General features: G+C 48.2%; 1 protein-coding gene and 1 long non-coding RNA gene across 10 annotated transcripts; one reads left to right on the top strand and one right to left on the bottom strand.

Moving 5' to 3' along the window:
- Positions 1–85: 85 nt before the first annotated feature.
- Positions 86–5,339, bottom strand: LOC116233707 (uncharacterized). 2 transcript variants are annotated; one of them, XR_004167990.2, is made up of 6 exons: positions 5,118–5,339; positions 4,747–4,885; positions 3,511–3,584; positions 2,448–2,607; positions 943–987; positions 86–215 (listed from the first exon to the last, which is right to left on the bottom strand). It is a non-coding gene; the product is annotated as an uncharacterized LOC116233707 (long non-coding RNA). The 2 variants fall into 2 exon arrangements; XR_004167991.2 differs by lacking the exon at positions 4,747–4,885 and having other exon boundaries at positions 5,118–5,334.
- A 151-nt stretch (positions 5,340–5,490) lies between these two features.
- Positions 5,491–14,929, top strand: FBXO47 (F-box protein 47). Of its 8 annotated transcripts, none has more exons than XM_090125317.1 (12): positions 5,491–6,420; positions 7,046–7,212; positions 8,013–8,219; positions 8,615–8,785; positions 10,381–10,457; positions 10,678–10,755; positions 10,978–11,086; positions 11,860–12,036; positions 12,511–12,657; positions 13,055–13,197; positions 13,586–13,745; positions 14,122–14,929. In XM_090125317.1, exons 3-12 carry the CDS (start codon positions 8,018–8,020, stop codon positions 14,238–14,240), a joined length of 1,383 nt encoding a protein of 460 aa, XP_089981443.1. In that variant the 5' UTR covers positions 5,491–6,420; positions 7,046–7,212; positions 8,013–8,017; the 3' UTR covers positions 14,241–14,929. The 8 variants fall into 8 exon arrangements, with proteins under 8 accessions (XP_089981443.1, XP_089981440.1, XP_089981441.1 ...); XM_090125314.1 differs by having other exon boundaries at positions 5,491–6,461; XM_090125315.1 differs by having other exon boundaries at positions 5,491–6,461; positions 7,043–7,212.
- Positions 14,930–17,921: the final 2,992 nt, after the last annotated feature.

Below are 17,921 nucleotides of genomic sequence, written 5' to 3'. Positions count from 1 at the left end.
TGTGCCTGCAGTGATGCCCTGGGCAGAGGTTGGGGTCCTGGCAGGGAGCGCTCAGCTCGCCGTGCTGTGCCACCCATCCTACCTTCCATGAGCTCTGGGTGCTCGGAGCTCACACCCATGAGTCAGCAGGGATCTCCTGCATTTCCTTTGCACGTGGCTTTGCCATGGAAGAGTTGGTTTGTTCCATTCAAACCCAGCTCTCATGTTGCTGTTGCCTAGAAGAAAGAGAGAAATGTCTTTACCAGCACTGCTCTCCTGCTGGCCCTGTGCATCCCATCTCCACTCTGGGATAGGGGTGCATCCTGCCCTCAGGTACTGAAGCAAAAACACAGGAGGATAACCAGGAAAAGCAAAACCAGAACCTTCCCATCACGGCTTCTCTCAATAACTGAAGGCCTGCCTTCCACATACTTGAATTTACAGCACAGTCGGACTCTTTAGGGGGACTAAAGGCACTTTATCTGTCTTTCAATGCAATGTATTTACTGTGGATTATCTGCATGGAATATAGTCTTAATATTAAAAAAAAAAAATCTCCCTTTTTGGACTGCTTTGTTTTCAAATTAAGGATTATTGCTTATGTTTATGCAGACTTTGAAGCGCAGCCTGAATTATTTTCATCCTGTGTGCTCTTAAAGGCCACTGTAAGAATGCAAAGACCTTTTTCTAAAGGCATTTGGGTTTCAGTAATAACACATCTTATCAGGAGGTGTTCCCAGGACATATCAAGGATAACAAGGGCTGTAATTGAGGTTTGAACCAAGGCTGTAATTTTCTTCTAATTTTATCTGCTCAACTTGCTGAGGATTTTAGAAGCCTTTTCAGCTCAAACAATGAGATTTGCCTGTTCCATTTGACTTCCTCCAGTCAGGTTTAGTGTTTTGATCTCTGCCCCAGCACCAAACGATTCCATAAATGCAAATCACCTTAAAAATCCCTTACCTGAGAGCTCTGGTTCCCACCTCCAGCTCTGGGCTCCCTTCACTGCTGCACAGGAGAACAAATCAACACCGTGGATTAACAGGAAGGCTATGAACCAACCTTCCCATGCCCCCCATCCTCTTCATCCCCCTCCCCAGGTGCCTTTTCCAGCTTTGGGAGAACAGTGCTCACACAATACAGCCATCAGGGAGCTTAAATGTGATCAAAGAACTCCACCAATCCTGGTTATTTTTATGAGCAGAGAAGTAGCAGATTTATAATTGGAACACAGACAGCGAGCAAATACTTTATAATATGCAAATAAGGGGGAAATGTAAAAAAAATCAGCTCTCCTAAACAAACAGCTTTCACACCAAGCATCACCCCCAAAGCAGGGAAAAAATACTTCAGCCATTCCACAAACAAACAAGGGTTCGTATGTTGGAAATGCAAATGTCAGCTCAGGTACTGAGCAGGCTGAGCCATAATTAATAGCTCTGGAAGCAAGCAGGGAGCAGATTGCTACAAAAGGGCCCGTGGGTGGGGGAATGAAACCCTGAATAGATGCACAGATCTGGAGCTGCACTTTGCAAGAGCCACAGAATTCAGCTCTGGTTACAGCTGGGAATATTAGGGCTCCTGAGGTCCTTGCTTCGTATCAAACGCCTGTGATTTGAGTTTCCTTATCTAGAAAGCAGGAATGGGAATAATTTCCTTTCTCACAAATGGTAGATTTGCTAGCAGTAATACTAACATAAAACCACCCCTGTCAGTACTTTGCTTTTCAAGGGGAAAAGTATTACTTGCTTAGGTGACAGCGAGCATCACTCGTGTGCCCATCTCAGAAGGTGGCTGTTTCCATCACCCCAAAAAACCCACTGGGAATTCAGCTCTTTCTAAACCCCCACAAAAGGGAACCAACAGATTAAACAGAGATCAACACGTGTGCATGGGTAGGGGTTGTTTTCAGTAATGAAGAGCATCACTAAAGATGCTGACCTCTCTCACACCCACCTCACACAAAAATCACTCCCACCGCAGCTGTTATATTTCTGCTGCGTGTTTCACCCAGAAAGATGCCAGGCTCCTGTATCAGCAATGCCTGTAGCACATCTCCCTGCTGCCTGGGGAGCTGCACTGGGCTCTGCCACGGAGCACAGCAGCACTAATGAAGCAGAGACACGAGGCAGTAATTTAACGTGGCAGCAGAGATGGCTCAGAAGCGAAGAACAGAGCTAGGTGTGACCAAGGTAACCTTCCAGACTGAGGTGTAATGTGGAACTTTGAGATTCACCACCTCCTCCTGGGTCTGAAGAACACTCTCTCTTCTCTTTACCAGCAAATGGGTTCTGTTTCTCATTTCCAGAGGGAGGACAAGAACCTCCCAGCACTGCACTGCCATAATGGAGCGTTTCCTGAAATGCCACCCAAACACCCACAGAAGATCAATTTCCTACATCACCAATGCACCCCCTATGGAAACAAGGATGTTCTTGGTGTTTCTTCAAAGGAATAATGGAACTCACCAACGTGCTCTGTCCAAAAAAAACCTGCTAAGATGATAAAGCAGAGCTGTATTGGCTGCAATAACTTCCTCTCAGCCGTGAAGCTTCCCATGGCTCGAATGGATAATTATCTCCATGTTGTGCTGACAGGTTCCCATCTGTTTGGGGCTGAACGCTGCATCTTAAAAAGAAACAGAAAGGAAGAGCACCAGTTACACACTGACAGGTTTGCTCAGCTCTTCAGAAAACCCAAGGAACACGATTGGAGATGCTAATTAATTCCTGGTAATCCACTTCTCTTTTTTTTTTTTTTTTTTTTTTGTGCACTTTCTCTTTTTCTCTGCAAACAGAGAAGATGCAGAAAAGCCAAAGATGGGAATAACATAAAGATTATTTCTAGGGAAGGAGCAGACTGGAAGGCTTAGGGACCAGCTCAGGGAAAGCTGAGGTGTGAGGCGAATCCCAAATATCCAACCAAGGATGAGCAACACACAGAGGGGACAAACCTGAGCCCTTCTGCATCCACCTCGTCCTCTCTCAGCCCGTTTCCTCTACCTGAACACTCAGCTCAGGGCTGCCACGCTGCTTCCAAGTGACCCCGAGGAAACCCTCAGCCCTCCTGCCTGCTCTGTTTGGGTGAGGGAATCTCTCCTCCAAAGGTTCTGTGAGCAGCTCCGTGCTTTAAGGCACACAGAGCAGCTCCAGACCCTTGGCTGAAAGGCACTGTAGGGGGACAGAGCATTATTAACTCCTCTCAGCTGCAACCACTGTCCAAAGCGAGGTAGAAGAGAGGAAAAAAATGGCAAGTCCTGGCATTCAACCCATTCCTGCCCTCCTTCCTCACAAGCCCCAAGACTAAGGCACCTAAAACCCAGCAACGAACAAGGACAGATGGAAATTCCATGCAGTGAGAAGGCTCTGTTATGCTTTTCTGTAGCCCTAAGTGTCAACAGGATGCCACTCTTCTGACATTGCAGCGAGGACGTGGATGATGCAGCACACAGAGCACCAGGCCAGGTGTCACCTCCACCACTCAGTGCATGGAATGCATTAAGTAAATACTCGTAACTTGTTTTCTGTTTACCTATTTTGTCGTGTTTCCATTTCTCTTTGTTTCTTTAAATTCCTCTGCACAAATCCCATCCATGTTGCCGCGTTCTGTAAGCAAGATAACATGAAAACAGGACGCTGCATTATCAGAATTCATCTTCTCAGCAGATCCAACAGCTCCAGAGGTCTGGGCCAGGACCCTGGGATACGCACACAGCACTGCCCCTCTCAGACATGTGCCATTCATCTGCCTTCAAAGAGAACCGCAGACCCAGGAGGACGGGTAATGTGAATTCATTGAAGGCATTGTACAAAACAGGGCCTCCGTCCCCCCCCCCCATCCTTGCACACCGCACAGAAGAGCTGCATGAACCAACCACCCCCTGCTAATTGCTTCTATCATCCCACCCTGAAGCACCAACGCTTTCCTGCTCAGGGATCCCCAGCTAACCAGATGATTTGCACCTGGTTATGTGTTTAAATACTGATATTATCAAAGGCTCTGCGGCGTTTGCCTTGAACGTGCAGTGATGGAGAACTGCCCTGTTTTTCTGGGGCCAAAAATTCAGACCATGCCCACCACGGATGAAGGAATTTAACAATTTGAACGCAGCATTCCCATCCGCCTCGCAGCTTCCCATGACTCCAGCAGCACCGTTACCCTCCTTTCCAAAGCTTAGCTGTACTTTTTCCTTATTAGCTTTCATCCCGTCAGCCCAAAGCAGCTTACAAACACGGGCTGGGATTACAGAACCTCAAATAATAAGGAAAACCAACAGCGCCGTGACTCACTCAACCAGAGTAAAACAAACACAAGATAACACCGTCACCACACAACACGACTTCATTTCCAGACCCGGTGCCACCGTTGCTATCGTTAATTAAGCCAGTCATTAAATAGCTGGACATAAGATGCCCTTAAGCCATTGCCAGGCTCCAGAAAGACACAGCAGAAGAAAGGAACTCCGTATCCACCCCGAGCAGCACCGGTGCAAATGGACACGTGGGGCAAGCTGGTGGCCCGGCATCCCTCAAATGCAGCTGTGTCACTATTTTAACCCTTCGGTTCTCTTTATCTCGCAGTCAGGACCTGCTTAGCTGGAGAACAGCCACCATTTTAGAACTGCTTTGAGACGGTGAGGGGCTGGGGGTCCCGTGGTCGATCTCAGAGCTCTTTTCTAACCATTACGATTCAAATACAGTTCTAGAGGAAAAGAAACAACAAACCAACACCTCCCCCCCCCAAAAAAAACCCAAAACAACACGTAACCGTGTCAGCACGTTGGGAGAACAGCACTAAAGCAGCCGCAGCCCTCTGCTGCCATCGTATGGGAAGGAGCAGCAGCAAGGCGCCTCCCCAGGGCTCCAGCCGCCCTCCCCCCCCGAGAGATGCGGGTTTCCAGACGGCCCTAAGAAGAAATAACACTAAGCATCAGTTTGTCGCTGAGCACGGCTCGCTGCTCCAACGAAACAGCATCTCATGCGGCTCCCCGTCCGCGCAGCAGCACCGTGCCCTGCGGCACACGCAACAGGGCGGTTTGTAACCCCTGCAGCCCCAACGAAGGGAAAGCTGTCAGCAGGGGCGGACGGTGCCGCGTTGCTGCTACGGCCGAACCCAACAACCGCCTGCGAGGGACGCACGTGGTGCGTTTGGGGGACGCAACTGGGCCTCACAGCAGCCACCCGCTGCAATTTGGGGCCGAGACGAGGGCAGCACGCATCCGCAGCCACCAGAAAACCCTGGCAGGGCTCCTCGGCCCGCTGCGGGAGCCGGGAACCGCACGGACCGAGCCGCCTCATGGCGCTGAGCTCTGAAATGGAGGCTCAACGGCAGCCCGGCGTTAATTATTCATGAGGGGGCGTGGCCACCTAAGGCGACGTCGTGCTACGGGGTATTGATTATTCATAAGGGGGCGTGGCCACGTGAGCCGACGTAGCGCTACATGGTATTAAATATTCATGAGAGTGGGGGCGTGGCCACGTGAGACGACGTTGAGTTGCTGGGTGTTGGTTATTCATGAGGGGGCGTGGCCACGCGAGAGGACTATGTATTGAAATGTTTGCTTATTCATGAGAGGGCGTGGTCAAGCGGGAACGTTGCTGGAGGGGGCGTGGCCTCGAATCAAACAGAGGGCGGGGCCGAAAGGGCGGGAAGGGCTCCAGAGGGGTTTGCGCTGCTGAGGGGAAAAGGCGGGAAAGTCATCCCCGCCTGCAATTAGCGCAATTAGGAGGGGAGGATTATGGCTAACGCTTCCGAAAAGCTACAATAAAACGCTTCAGCGCCCTCTGAAACGCCTGGCGTTACAAAGCTGGCCTTACAGAGAACCGGCGCCCTGAGATGGGAAGTGTTTGAGCTGGGCCTACAGATACATCAAATCTACCTTTGTGTTTACGAATAAACAAACACCGAAGCACGCAGGCACAACCCGTGTAGCACAGCCCCACACCGGGCCCAGGGCTCCGACAGAACGCCTTTAGATGTGTGAATAAAGCGGTTCGTTTCCCCGCCAGCTGTGTGAGGAAGCTCTGCGCTGTGGGAGCCCTGCGGCCTGCGCTGCGCCTCGGGGCCCTGAGGAGCAGCAATAAAAGGCCGAGCAAAACCCAGCCAGCACAGCAAACGGACAAAAATTCACCCCCGTACCAACAGCAGTAATAATAATAATGAGAGAAGTGGGTGTTTTCTTGCTCCCGTAGCGATTCCCGCACTGTCGCTCCACATCGCCGCCCTCACAGTTCTCATCAGCCGCTCGCTAATTGGGGTGTTAATTGCAGTGCTCAAACAGCACCAATACGAACCTGTGAGCCGTCAGTCTGGGCCGCTGGGTAACAGCACTGACACCCAAGAGGGTTTTTTTTGCCTTTCCTCACTTGAATTCACGCACTTCCACACGGGGAAAAGCAGTAAATTCCTGCTAATATTTCAGGCGATCGGTTTTATGTCGCTGTGAGTGAGGGGAAGGGAAAGGATCCAAAGCAATCCCAAAAGTAAACAAGCTTTTGTAATTAGTGTTTGCCAAAGGCTAACGGGGGGCTCAGGAAAATATCCGAGGGGCGTCCATTAGCAGGAATTTAGCGACTGCTAACGGACCAGGAAGGTTGTATAGAAGATAGGAAGTTGATGCTTTCTGCCTTGTAAACAAATTAGGTTATAGCAACAAATAAGGTGAACCTGCCTGGACAGTGCTATGGGTTGAGCTTGTTAAATGTTTAACGTTTACCTTTCAATTTCCAGTCTCCATTAAGCAGTTCTCTAAACAAGCAGAGTCCCAGCAGCAGATGGAGGTACACAGACCATTGCACCACTCTGGCTGAATTCCCTAAGAAATAAAAACCAAGTCGAGCCAGAGAGGAAGCAAAGAGGAGCTTTTCTGTTTATCTGTGGTGATTTCTTGAAGGTTCTTACAGGATTCTTGGAAATTGCCTCAATTTTCTATCTTTTGCTTAAGCAAAGCCAAGCGAAACATTCATTCCGGTGCAGATACATTTGCTTCTGACGGTTGTGGGGCTACAAAATATAAGCTGTCTTCGCTAAGATTGTAACATAGCTCAACTAAAAATGTTTCCAGCAGAATAGGATTTCCTCACACTGACAGCGGAACCCATCTGTAACACTGCCACCGAATGCCCCGTGTTCCTCCAGTGCGAACAGAGCTTCCATTGTGGACGTGGTGTAGCAGAGAGGCCTGGCTTGCATGCTTCAGCAATAAATACGAGGGATGTTTGGAACTTGTTTTCTGTAATTTCGCTAAATTTTTAATCTTTCAAACAATGAAGTCTTATTCTCCGAGCACGTTTCCCACTGATAGTAACTGGGATGTTGCGCTGCAGCTTGGACAGATTCCAGTTGTGTTACTACCAGTGCTGCCAGCTCTTCTAATTACACAGCAGCACTCATTCTCTTTGGCAGTTTCCCTGAATCCTCATCTGTCAGAATCAAGACACAGTGTTAAAACACACACACACACACACACAAAAGTTAAATGTTAAGATGTAGTGAATCACTAAATCTTGTTGTTTGACAGCCTGAAGTGCACCCACCCTCGAGACTCAGACCAGAAGGCAGACCAAAAACACAGTTCTTTTTAAAAGCTCATTACTTTCCAGACCTGTGTCACTGAATTAGCCAATACTCCACCATTTCTTTGTATACCACACATAGTTATTATACTGAATTAAGCCACCTATCAGCTTAAATGCTGCTGAAGATAGATAGTTTGCAACTTTGTACCTGTAATCTTTTGGTTTGGTCGGATGCAAGCATGCATGTATGGAGTTATTGCTCTAAAGCAAGCAGGAATACTTCTCGTAACATCACTACCACTGTTTTATTGTTATTTATTCTGTTGAATAATCTGTGTGATAAGGCAAAGGAATGTTGCTGATTACTGCAACCTGTCTATTTTCCAACTAAAATTTATGCAGTGTACCCCGACCAACATTTTCACACTCCATTGCTGTGCCAACAGCTATTTCCTCTTCTTACATTTGGATATAATTTCCTCATCTGAAAATATGACTCTCCTGTTTTCTCCCCAGGATAAATGTGTGAGACCAGCAGAACAATGACATCCATTGCAAGGAGCAGCTGCACCTCTGTCCCAAACCAGAAGCACAGAGGCAGTAACCATCACTGCAGACAGAGCTGCAGCACTATGGACACAGATTCCCAATCTCTGTCTACACTTGGATACTTTAAAACATTGCCATTAGAGATCTTTCAAATGCTGTTGAGCTATCTCTCAGGTGAGACTCTGATAAAAGAGGCTTTATTTCCAATACCTGAGCATTACCACTTAAAAAGCTATTATTATTTAAGATGTTTTACTTTCTGGTGAGTTGAGGACATTTTATGTGACTCATTATCTGAATTTTCAGCTTTTAGGTCTATGAAGAACCACGTGACTAAAAGTAAAATATCATTGCAGACTGTTGGAACTACTTTTTGCCTATTGTGTGAGAAGTATTCCTTAGATCAATACATTTCTAATTAATCACAGTCCGTTGGGAAATGAGTTAAACGGAAATTAATGAATTAATTACAAACATCATTTCTTGACCTGCTTTTGAAGGGGAAGTTATTGACTGCTGATCAGCATTTCTCTTGCAGTAAAGACTTACACCTGGTTTTGCTTTTTCAGTGAAGGACATCAGCGTGCTGAGCATGGTGTCAAAAGCCATCAGCAACCGCCTCGTTAATTACATCTCAACCCCATCAGGAAACAGAAGGTTCTTACTGCAAGACTTCCATAACATCAAACTGCCTGGCAAGAGAGATGGATCCTGTATAATAGAGCACTACAAATCTCTAGGTGATCCTTTAATGCAAGTGGTAACAATTAGAGGGGACCCAAACCTGGTTAAAAGAGTTCTTCTGTTCTATCCATTGGTTAGCAAAACGCTGAGGGTACAGCCCAAAACATTTGTGCAGCTCCCTATGGAAGTAAAGTTCCTCACTGTGCCAAATGGCCCACACAGATACCATTAACTTGGGGGGGGATTGCTTGAAATGATGCCAAAACCCCTCAGTGCTGGATAAAATACTGTATATTCGGCCTCCTCCACAATGTTTATCTTTTTTTTTTTTCATAGTAAATGGAAAGCAGAGGGGCTGGCTCTGTTCTCAACAGCAGGTTTTTTCCAAATTTAGTTTATTTGGACACCACAACTGGAAACTGCAGCAGAAAGCTGCAGGGCTCCCAGGCCCCACGCTCACAGGAGGAATGTGGCTGTTCAGACTGCCTTCCTGTGTCAGTTTGGAGGAGATTGCATTCCTCAGTCTGGGAAATGCTGCTGCTGTGCTTAATTGCAGCCTGGTTCTAAAGCCATTGCCACCAGAGGGGCTGACAGCCTGCTGGAGATGCACTGCAGATCACAGCCCTCCTCCTAGAAGAGAAGTATCCTCACCATGAATGATGAGCTTTCTCTTTGGCAGCCTTGTAACAGAGTTCACAGGCTGAAATGGGCACAAAGAGTTTATCCTCAACCCCAGTTATGGGCAATGCCTGCATTTTGGCTGTCATGGCACACAGGGTGTTAACCAAAGCCTTGCTGGGTGGAAAAGCTCATTAATTCTTTATTCAGACCTCTTTTAGCATAACCTGGTAGAAACCAAGATCCACATGACATAGAGTTGATGGTAATGAGGAGCATTGTACACCCTTGTGTTAGGATTTGCTTTCTCACTTTTTCTGCTGGTTTTTTAAAGCATTTGTTCTAACTCACTCAGCCCACCACTGAGAAATGGAACACTTTCTTATGCATATAAAGCATCCAAAAATTCCTTCACCCATCCACTACAAGCATTAATCAATCAGACAAACAAATTAAATTAAAACTTAATTTGACCCATATTAACTTAGCTGATTAAAAAAAGTTGTTGCTCGTTTGAAATAAAATGACATGATGGCTAGATGTAGGATTACAGCTGTAAGTTTGAAGGCATACACAGGGCAAAAGAATGCAGTTACAGTTACTTAGATCAAAGACATCTCATTGTAAGCAAGCCACGTAGATTGTAAGGTATCTTAAAATAAGTTCAGTGCTTGACTTGTTTTTAAAATGAGTCTGATACCCTAAAGTTGTTGTTTTGTTGTTGTTAATTGAAATTGGCTCAGGCATAGTAACCACAAATGAAATGGCAACTTGTTTAAATGGGGGTGTGAGCCCCATGTCAGAGCAGATTTTCTGCAGATTTCTTTGGTTAATTAACTATCCATGCCTTATTCTGACTTGATGATCTTAAAGGTCTTTTCCAACCTCAATAATTCTACCACTCTATATATTATTCCAATAGAAGCTTTTGAAGAGCAAGCTGCTAAAAAATGCTTCTGAACAAACAGCTCAGGCAATTCAGTAACCTGTGTGCCATGTGAGGTTCTCACAGCTGTGCTTATTTCCTTTGCAGGATTGTTGCTTAAGAGGTGCACCCTTCTGCTGCCTACCAAAGACAGGCTGAAGTACATACACAAGGTTCTCTCTGAAGTAAGCCCACCTGCTCTGAACCCTCACCTGAATTTCTTTACAGTAATTTGTGGTGGAATGGTCTCTTACTGTCTCTATGCTGGAGGTCATTCCCACAGTACAATGAGTTTGAATTCTGAATCCCTCTGATCAGTACACAAGGAAAGATGATCGTTTGCAATCCCAGGAATCCACCTCTGTTATTTACTGCTAATTACTGCTGTTCTGTCTGTGCTTACAGGTTTCCTGCTTTAAACTCAACGGCTGTCCGAGTCCTTTGCACTGTGTGGGATTACAATGCTATGGGGTATTTTTGCAGGTATGGTACCTTTCTGGAGAGAAGGCAAGTATCACCAAAAAGAATTTGTTCTACCAATTAATCTGTGCTTTTGCAATATGTTTAGATGCCTAAGAATATTTAAGCCTTGGCTGGGATGGGAGGGGACAGATTGGATTTATTTCACATGAGAAGTTGCAATTGTGTCTAAACCTGCAGTTCAATCCATCTATTTCCCCCTGTTTTCTTTTTTGTGATCTCCAGATCCTCATAGCAGGCTGGGATGAGTTGGAATGTCACCGGGTCTTCAACTTCCTCTGTGAGCTCAGTAGTTTACCCAGGAAAGTACAGGCAGTTGTCAGCTGCAAGCCAGGTAACAGCAAAGCAGCTCCTCCGAAATCAAAGTGCACCATGGAGAAGCCAGAAAATGGATCTTGATGGCTGCAAACAGCACTCATCAAGACTAGAGAGCAATTTAACTCAGCTGAAGCACTGATCCTGACTCACATGTATGTTAGCAGCCCTGCTGTCACACACAGTGGGCATTCTAAAGCAAACACTTTGCCTTCATAGAGATACATTTCTTTTCCCACCAAAACCAAAGGTTGGTTGAGAGAGATTTCTTGAGAGCCATCCCTTTTTTTTTAGATTATTTTATCATTGCATTATCAAAGCAGTACAGATGTTACACACAGAACTCAAAACATAGGCTTGAGTATCTCCTGGACAGCACTGCCAGGGAAATCAAAGAGAAATCAACCAAGAGAGAAGTGATGCAGTAATAATTAGATCTGATATTTCTGAAATGCACTTTGAAGAAGCTTTCCTGTTGGCCAGCACTGCTCTGGTTTTTCCTGTGGAACACTTTATACACAATTCCTCCCGTTTCCACTTACTGATTTCATCAGAGAGAAAAGATCAGAGCAATCAAACAGCAGAGCTGAATGCACACTTACAGGAGATGCTGCAGAGGGGTACCCAGAGGGGGCACTGAATTACTGCAATTTATCCAAAGGAGCCAAACTCAGCAAGAAACAGCTGAGAATTAATGCCCCCTCCTTCAGAAATCCCTTCTCTCTCTTCCTAGAAGATGATCCCTGTGATGTGGGAAGGACAGGGGGCTGATATCTGTCTTTGTTCCCCCAGGAAGTGCCAGGAAGCTGGAGCTGAGGATCAGGCTGTTCTGCAGGAGCGTCCTGCTGAACCACTGGGTTCATCGCAGCGATTCTGCCTTTTGGTTGACTCGGATTTTAAAGCCGTGGCCAATGGTCAACCAAGCTCGCCTGCTCTACATCATCTTTGGGCCAGTGTCCTCTCTTGATGGCAAGTAGTTTTTTTTTTTTTTGGGGGGGTCACTGTTCAAAATGTGTTCCTCGAGAGCCAGATTTCCTTTAGGGTGTAGCGTTTCTGATCCCAGGCTTTGTGCCAATCAAATGTAATCGTATCACCTAGAGAAAAATCTTCAGCTTGACGTGACAAATGTAGATATTAAGTTACAATTAAATGAGGAAACTGCACCCTGCTTAGAGCAGAGTTAGATTGAACACACCTCAAAGAAGCATCTTGCTTCCTTGAGGAAAAACAACCTTTTTCACTGCTATTAAACCAGACTTTCTTTAAATCACCCCATGATTCACACTGCTGCTGCTACGACCCCTACAAAATGATGGAAGAAAAATCTCACTGTCACCAAGGCTGAATTACATTACCTGAACTCCCTTCCTCTTCAAGGCCCAGTTTCATTGGTTAAAAAAATTACTTTGTCCCTTACAAGCAGTTGTGATTAATATTGCTCAGGACACGTGGTTTGGCAGAAAATGATAGAAGGACCAACAGATGAGACCAGTCTGAAAGGTTTAGCAGATGCCATTAAGCTCCTGTACGATGCAGAAGCAAGAGAATGGACAGCAGATGATGTTATCAGCCTTGTGGATGAGCTGTCAGGTGTGTTTTTACCTTTCTCATTAATCCATGGCATTACATGCTCACATCTCCCAGCATTAATTGCATTCCAGACGCACAGTGCCTTGGGAAACTGACTGCAATATTCCTTGCAGTAGCTGAGGGGTAGCTGGAAAAGTCATTAGGTTTGGAAGCTGAGGAAGAGAGAAACCCAGCTTATAAACCCAGGCTGTCTTTCCCCATTGTGAAGTATTTTAAGAATCTGTGAAGTCCTTTAAAATTCAAGCCCTGGCTAACTGTATTTCTGAGGGCAGCCCCCCACAAATTCTTCTTAGCCACCAAAGCCAGCAATTTATAAATTCACACTTTCCAGAACAGCCCATAAAGGTGCTCCCCCTTGTTTAAAGCTCACTAAGATTGTCCCAATTTTGTTACAAAGTGGTTCCCCGGGAGTGGCTGCTGGAGAACAACGCTCGGCTCCTCATTCTGAGTGGAAACAACATTTGCTTCACTTTCATGGCCAGCAAAGCTGTGAATGGAAGAGCTGTGGAATTAGCCAGACTTGTGGTCTTCCTGGCCTTAGTGAGTACTGCTGAGCAGCCCCTTCTGTCTCTTTACTCCCAGATTCGCTTTCTTAGACTTGAAATCTGTTTCCCCATCTACTCCTGTGATCCTTGAGAAGTCCAGCAGGAGACTTGGTCCTCTGTCCCTCTCTGGTCCCTCTGCAACACGTCCAGCACACCTCTGCAAGGCAGCAAGCCTGCAAGCCTGCTCCTGAGAAGAGGGACCTCTGGCAAAAGGCAGAGGAGATTCCCCAACAATAACTTGTATGTCCCCACAATTAGCTCTGGTTGCAACCAGTGCAGTCATTCATTAGAGTCAGTTGTTAAAGCTAAGATGTAATCTTGCCTTTTTAGTGTCATTCTTGTCACAAAAAAACCACGTTTCTGATATTTCATGTGTACGTCAGGTCTGTGAGAAGGACCTGTACTGCATGGACTGGGCAGTAAAAATGATGCAGAAGGTCTGCAAAGTTTTCAGCACCCCGGGAGAGAGAAACATCTTCCTGCAGAGCGTGGAGAACGCCTTTGCTCACATGGTCATGGACATGCTGCAGGCAGTGCTGGCCGGTAAGCCTGCAGGATGAGCTCCTTCAGCAGGAGCTGGCACTGAGCAGCTCCGTGTGGCACAACGGCCTGTGCACATCTTGTCAGCCCCAGTAAGAGCTCAGCACTGGTTCTGACAGTGAGCTGTGAAGCTTGGTTAGGAAGGTTTTCATCCTAGCACACAAGTGTTCCTGTTTGTCCATCTTTGGATGAGCCAGCAAAGGAATTTTGGAGAGAGTCTCCCATGTTATTTCACAGCTGTCCTACCATCAGGTGCAGCGTAGCTGATGCCTCATAAATCTAAGTGGAAATTGCTGATTTGGCCTCTGCAATAAACACAGGACGGGTAAGATTTGTCTTCAGAGAAGTCACTTAGTTGGTTTTTCCTTTGTATTGACAGGGAATCGCGACCAAGAGGACGTCAGCTTTCTGAATCTGTTCCACCTTGTAAACGCACAAGCTAACTTCCACAAGGAAATACTCTACCTGACCATGAGAAGTGGCAGCAGCACCATCTGATGCTGTGGAGTTCACAGACTCTCGCTCTGCTCCTCTGGAGCTCTGCCCCTCACACTCAGCAGCACTGAGGAAGTGGGTCAGGGCCCTTAGCATTGGGAACATAAACCACATTCTTTTCCCACTGTGTATGTTTGCAATAAAAATGGCACAGTTTTCACATTTGATGCACATGCATGAAGCAAAGAATGTTATCTTAGGTCAGAACTAAAAGCATTTTGATCTTTTAGTTGTGTTTTCTCTTGGGAATCCGGCGAGAAAAAAAAAAAGATAGAATTAGAGAAGCACAGCCACATTCTTCCAGTCTGCCTCAGTCCCTCTGAGTAACTCTTGCATTGTACAACAGAAGAGCTCCACTCGTATGTTCAGTGTGGCAGAAATAGGTGATTCCCAAAAGAAACTGAACTGCTTTGACTACCTGAGGCGTTTTCATTGTTCTCTTTCCCAAAACTGAAGGTGCCTTCAGGTCCTTCCCCTGCCTACGTGGTAAGAAAGCTGTTGAGGTATTTATAACCATTACTAAGTTAACAACACGTTGAACACACTAAGATCACCATTTCATTTAAATATGTAAACGTTTGCTACTTACAAAAACCTTTGATTTTCTGCTCTATTGCCTTCAAAGAAAACGTGTGATACAAAATAAAGAGCGCTTTGCTGTGCACTGCTTACATCGCAGTTATTTTCTGGGTCTGATTACTGATGGTTCCTCTCCACCTGAATCGCTTCTCACACCTTCCTATGCTCCTTTAGGACAAGTTTCTGCTGCAGGTTGAGCTGTTGAAAGCTGACCTTCAGCTGATGGGTGCAGCTGGAGTGATCCCAATTTATCTCAGCTGCCCTCCCTTGGGCTCATCAGTCCGACAAGAGCCCTGCGATGGTTTTCTGGGGGGTTAAAGATTACCGAGGTGTTTTTCCAGCGTACAGCTCCAGACAGGAGCTGTGTGCACAGCATGAGCAGTGAGGTGGTGGCAGATCTCCGCTGTGTGCCGGTAGATGGCAGAGGTGAAACCTTTCCCTGGGAGCAGCAGCTCCTGCCGGATTCCAACATCTTCCTCCCGTCTGTTTGAAGGCTTAACCTCAACGCGTGCTGCAGTCCTGCCGTGGTGCCCTGGTTAATTGCTGTATCCGAAGAGAGCAAGGTGCGGGATTCTTTGTCTGAAGCCTCAATGGCTGCACAGAGCACAATCCACGTCTGCCCTTTGGCTCACTGGCAGCCATTGACAAAGCTGAAATGTCAGAGCTGCCCGCTCCAGCTCTGCCTTGCTGCAGACCCTCCAGGAATGCATGTTTGCTGCGGCTGCCAAATGCGGACGATTTACAGCGTTACAACCAGTAACTCTTTCCCTTTCACTCACAACAGCTCAGCGTTTGGGGCTACTTTGGGATTTCTGCAGTGCTCAGATGCGTGCCAGCACTTCCAGCAGACGGAGCCTTTTTTTTCCCAAAGCCCACAGGTTTTAACTGAGGGGGTCTATGAGATCCTGCTAGGATGAGACACACAACTCCTATGGTGCCATCACTGCCCTTTTGCAGACCAGGACTGAGCCCAGAGCTGCAGAACCGGCTCTGACCTCCCAAAGGGCAGCAGCACACAGCTATCCGTGTCTGTCTGTCTGTCTGCCTGTCTGCAGACACCTCTCTGCTGCTCCCACCCCACTGCCCCTCACCCTGCAGAGCAGTGCCACGTCCCACTCAGCTGCTGTGGGGCAGAGCTGGCAGCTGAGAGCTCAGGGGAAGAGAAAAGGATTGTTCCTGGTTTCACACTCAGCTGAGTTTCCATTCCATTCCTCCTTACTCACTCTCTCTTAATCACTGCAGATGTTGACATCGGATCCAGACTCACCAAGTAGAGGTTATTGAGAACATGACTTATGTGTGAAGAAATTCCTCCCGGAATATTTCACATTTTCGACTATATTTGGTGTGGAGTGAGAAAAATGCTCTGCCTGGGGCCTCAGACCCAGCACTGATTTGGAGTTTCTCTCCAGGATTTTACAGCAGGAACCCCTCAGCATCCCACTGGCAGCATCACAGCATCCCTGAGCCCCGCATTCCCTCCCTTTTCCTCAGGTTCCCCCCAGTGCCCAACCAACCCACCCAGCCCAGTGTCCTCTCCCTGGTCTCACCCTTGTCCCCCTGTCCACATAATGGGGCTGTGGGTGACTGACGGGGCACAGCAGCCATCCTACACTGAGATGTTTCAGGTGTTTTGTGCTTACAATGATAAAGTATCCTGGGAGAGGCTGGGCAAGCTAAATCCTCAGCTATAGAGGGATGGACCATGCAGTCTGCATAGGGCACCGCGTGGGACTGGCAGCATTAAGGCAGGGATTACTGCAAAGCTTCATGAAAGAACAGGAAAATTCTTCCCTCTGCCCCAAAGAGCTCCTCAGACTTCTCCACGCTGGGGGAAAACGAGGCACAGAAATGTTCTTCCATCCCACAATCATTGCCATCGGATTCAAAACGTCCCTTGTCCGTGCGGATTGCTGCGGGGATCCCCTGGGGAGGCTCCCATCCCCCCATAGGACAGCAGCATCGCTCCCGGCACGAGGATTTGGTGCAGCCAAAGCAGCACCGACGCCATCAGATCTCCCCTCCTCCTCCTGGCCATTTTATTTCGTTGCACTGAGCATTTTTCACACGCACACACAAAAATAATAAGAATTCAGAGTGCTTTCTAAACTGAAACCCGAAGGGCCGATCCCGAAGCGCTCATCCCATGCACGTGGGGGGGGGGGGGGGGGTGGAGTTGGAAAGGGGGGTTGGGTGAGGAGGACCCCACGGCGCTCCTTCATCCCCTCGGCCCCTCGCTCCGTCCTTCGGCTCCGGGAGGGGGCAACGCTGTTCCAGAAGGATCTGCGGGAGAGAAGGGAGATGCTGGTGAGCAGCGGTGGGGGCGGGGGGGTTCGCAGCTCCTTACGAGGGAGGCAGAGGCACCACGATTCCCCTTCACCTCCTTTTAAATGATGCAGCCGCCGTCCCTCCTCTGTCTGCCCCCCCACGGGAACCGAAGCAGAGCACCGGGAGGAGCTACACCCGGGGGAGGGGGGTCGAGGGCTTCCACGGGGCGATCCGCTCGGAACAACGGCCGTCTGTGCGTTCCTTCCATCCCCAAGCAGAAAACATCAATAAATACAACCCCCCGCCCCTCCGCACGGTTCTGCCCAGTAATCAGCGCTCGGCTCACCTGCGCCGGGCTCTGCTCGGATCCTCATCCCCCGCAGCGTCCCCTACAGCATGTAGATGATGTAGGACAGGATGACCAGGCCGATGATGGCGAAGAACATCAGGATGAAAATATCCAGCATGGCGAGGATCGAGCGGCCGCCGGGGCTCAGCCGTGTCCCCAGCGCCGTCCCCGACGTCCTCTCCGCGCGTCCCGCAGCCCCACAACCCTACAGCCCTACAGCCCTACAGCCCCGCAGCTCGGGAAGGCGATGCTGACCCCCGCAGCTCGGAGAGGCGATGCCGATCCCCGCAGCCGACTGGGAGATAAAAGGGTGGGCGCACGCGTGCAGCCCGGCTGCGGCCCCGCACGGCGCTCCCGGAGGCTCCGGTTGAGCTCCATCAGCCCGAGATGCCCCCGTAGCTTCGGGGACCCCATATCCGCCTGGAAAGGGTTTCACCCCACACGGGGAGCTGCTCCCAGCAGAGCGGTGCCGCCGCCCGACGCCCCGC

This window comes from Phasianus colchicus, chromosome 26 (assembly GCF_987193195.1).
Source record: "Phasianus colchicus chromosome 26, bPhaCol1.hap1.1, whole genome shotgun sequence".
Lineage (NCBI taxonomy): Eukaryota > Metazoa > Chordata > Aves > Galliformes > Phasianidae > Phasianus > Phasianus colchicus.
The sequence above is the reverse complement of the archived record's forward strand: the minus strand, read 5'-3'. Positions and strand labels throughout refer to the sequence as shown.

Excerpts from the sequence above, each read along its gene's own strand:
- FBXO47 (XM_090125318.1), top strand. The coding sequence starts at position 8,018 with ATGTGTGAGACCAGCAGAACAATGACATCCATTGCAAGGAGCAGCTGC. Across the intron at positions 11,087-11,859 it reads AGTTGTCAGCTGCAAGCCAG|GAAGTGCCAGGAAGCTGGAG; the intron begins GTAACAGCAAAG and ends TTGTTCCCCCAG. Across the intron at positions 13,198-13,585 it reads TTGTGGTCTTCCTGGCCTTA|GTCTGTGAGAAGGACCTGTA; the intron begins GTGAGTACTGCT and ends TGTGTACGTCAG.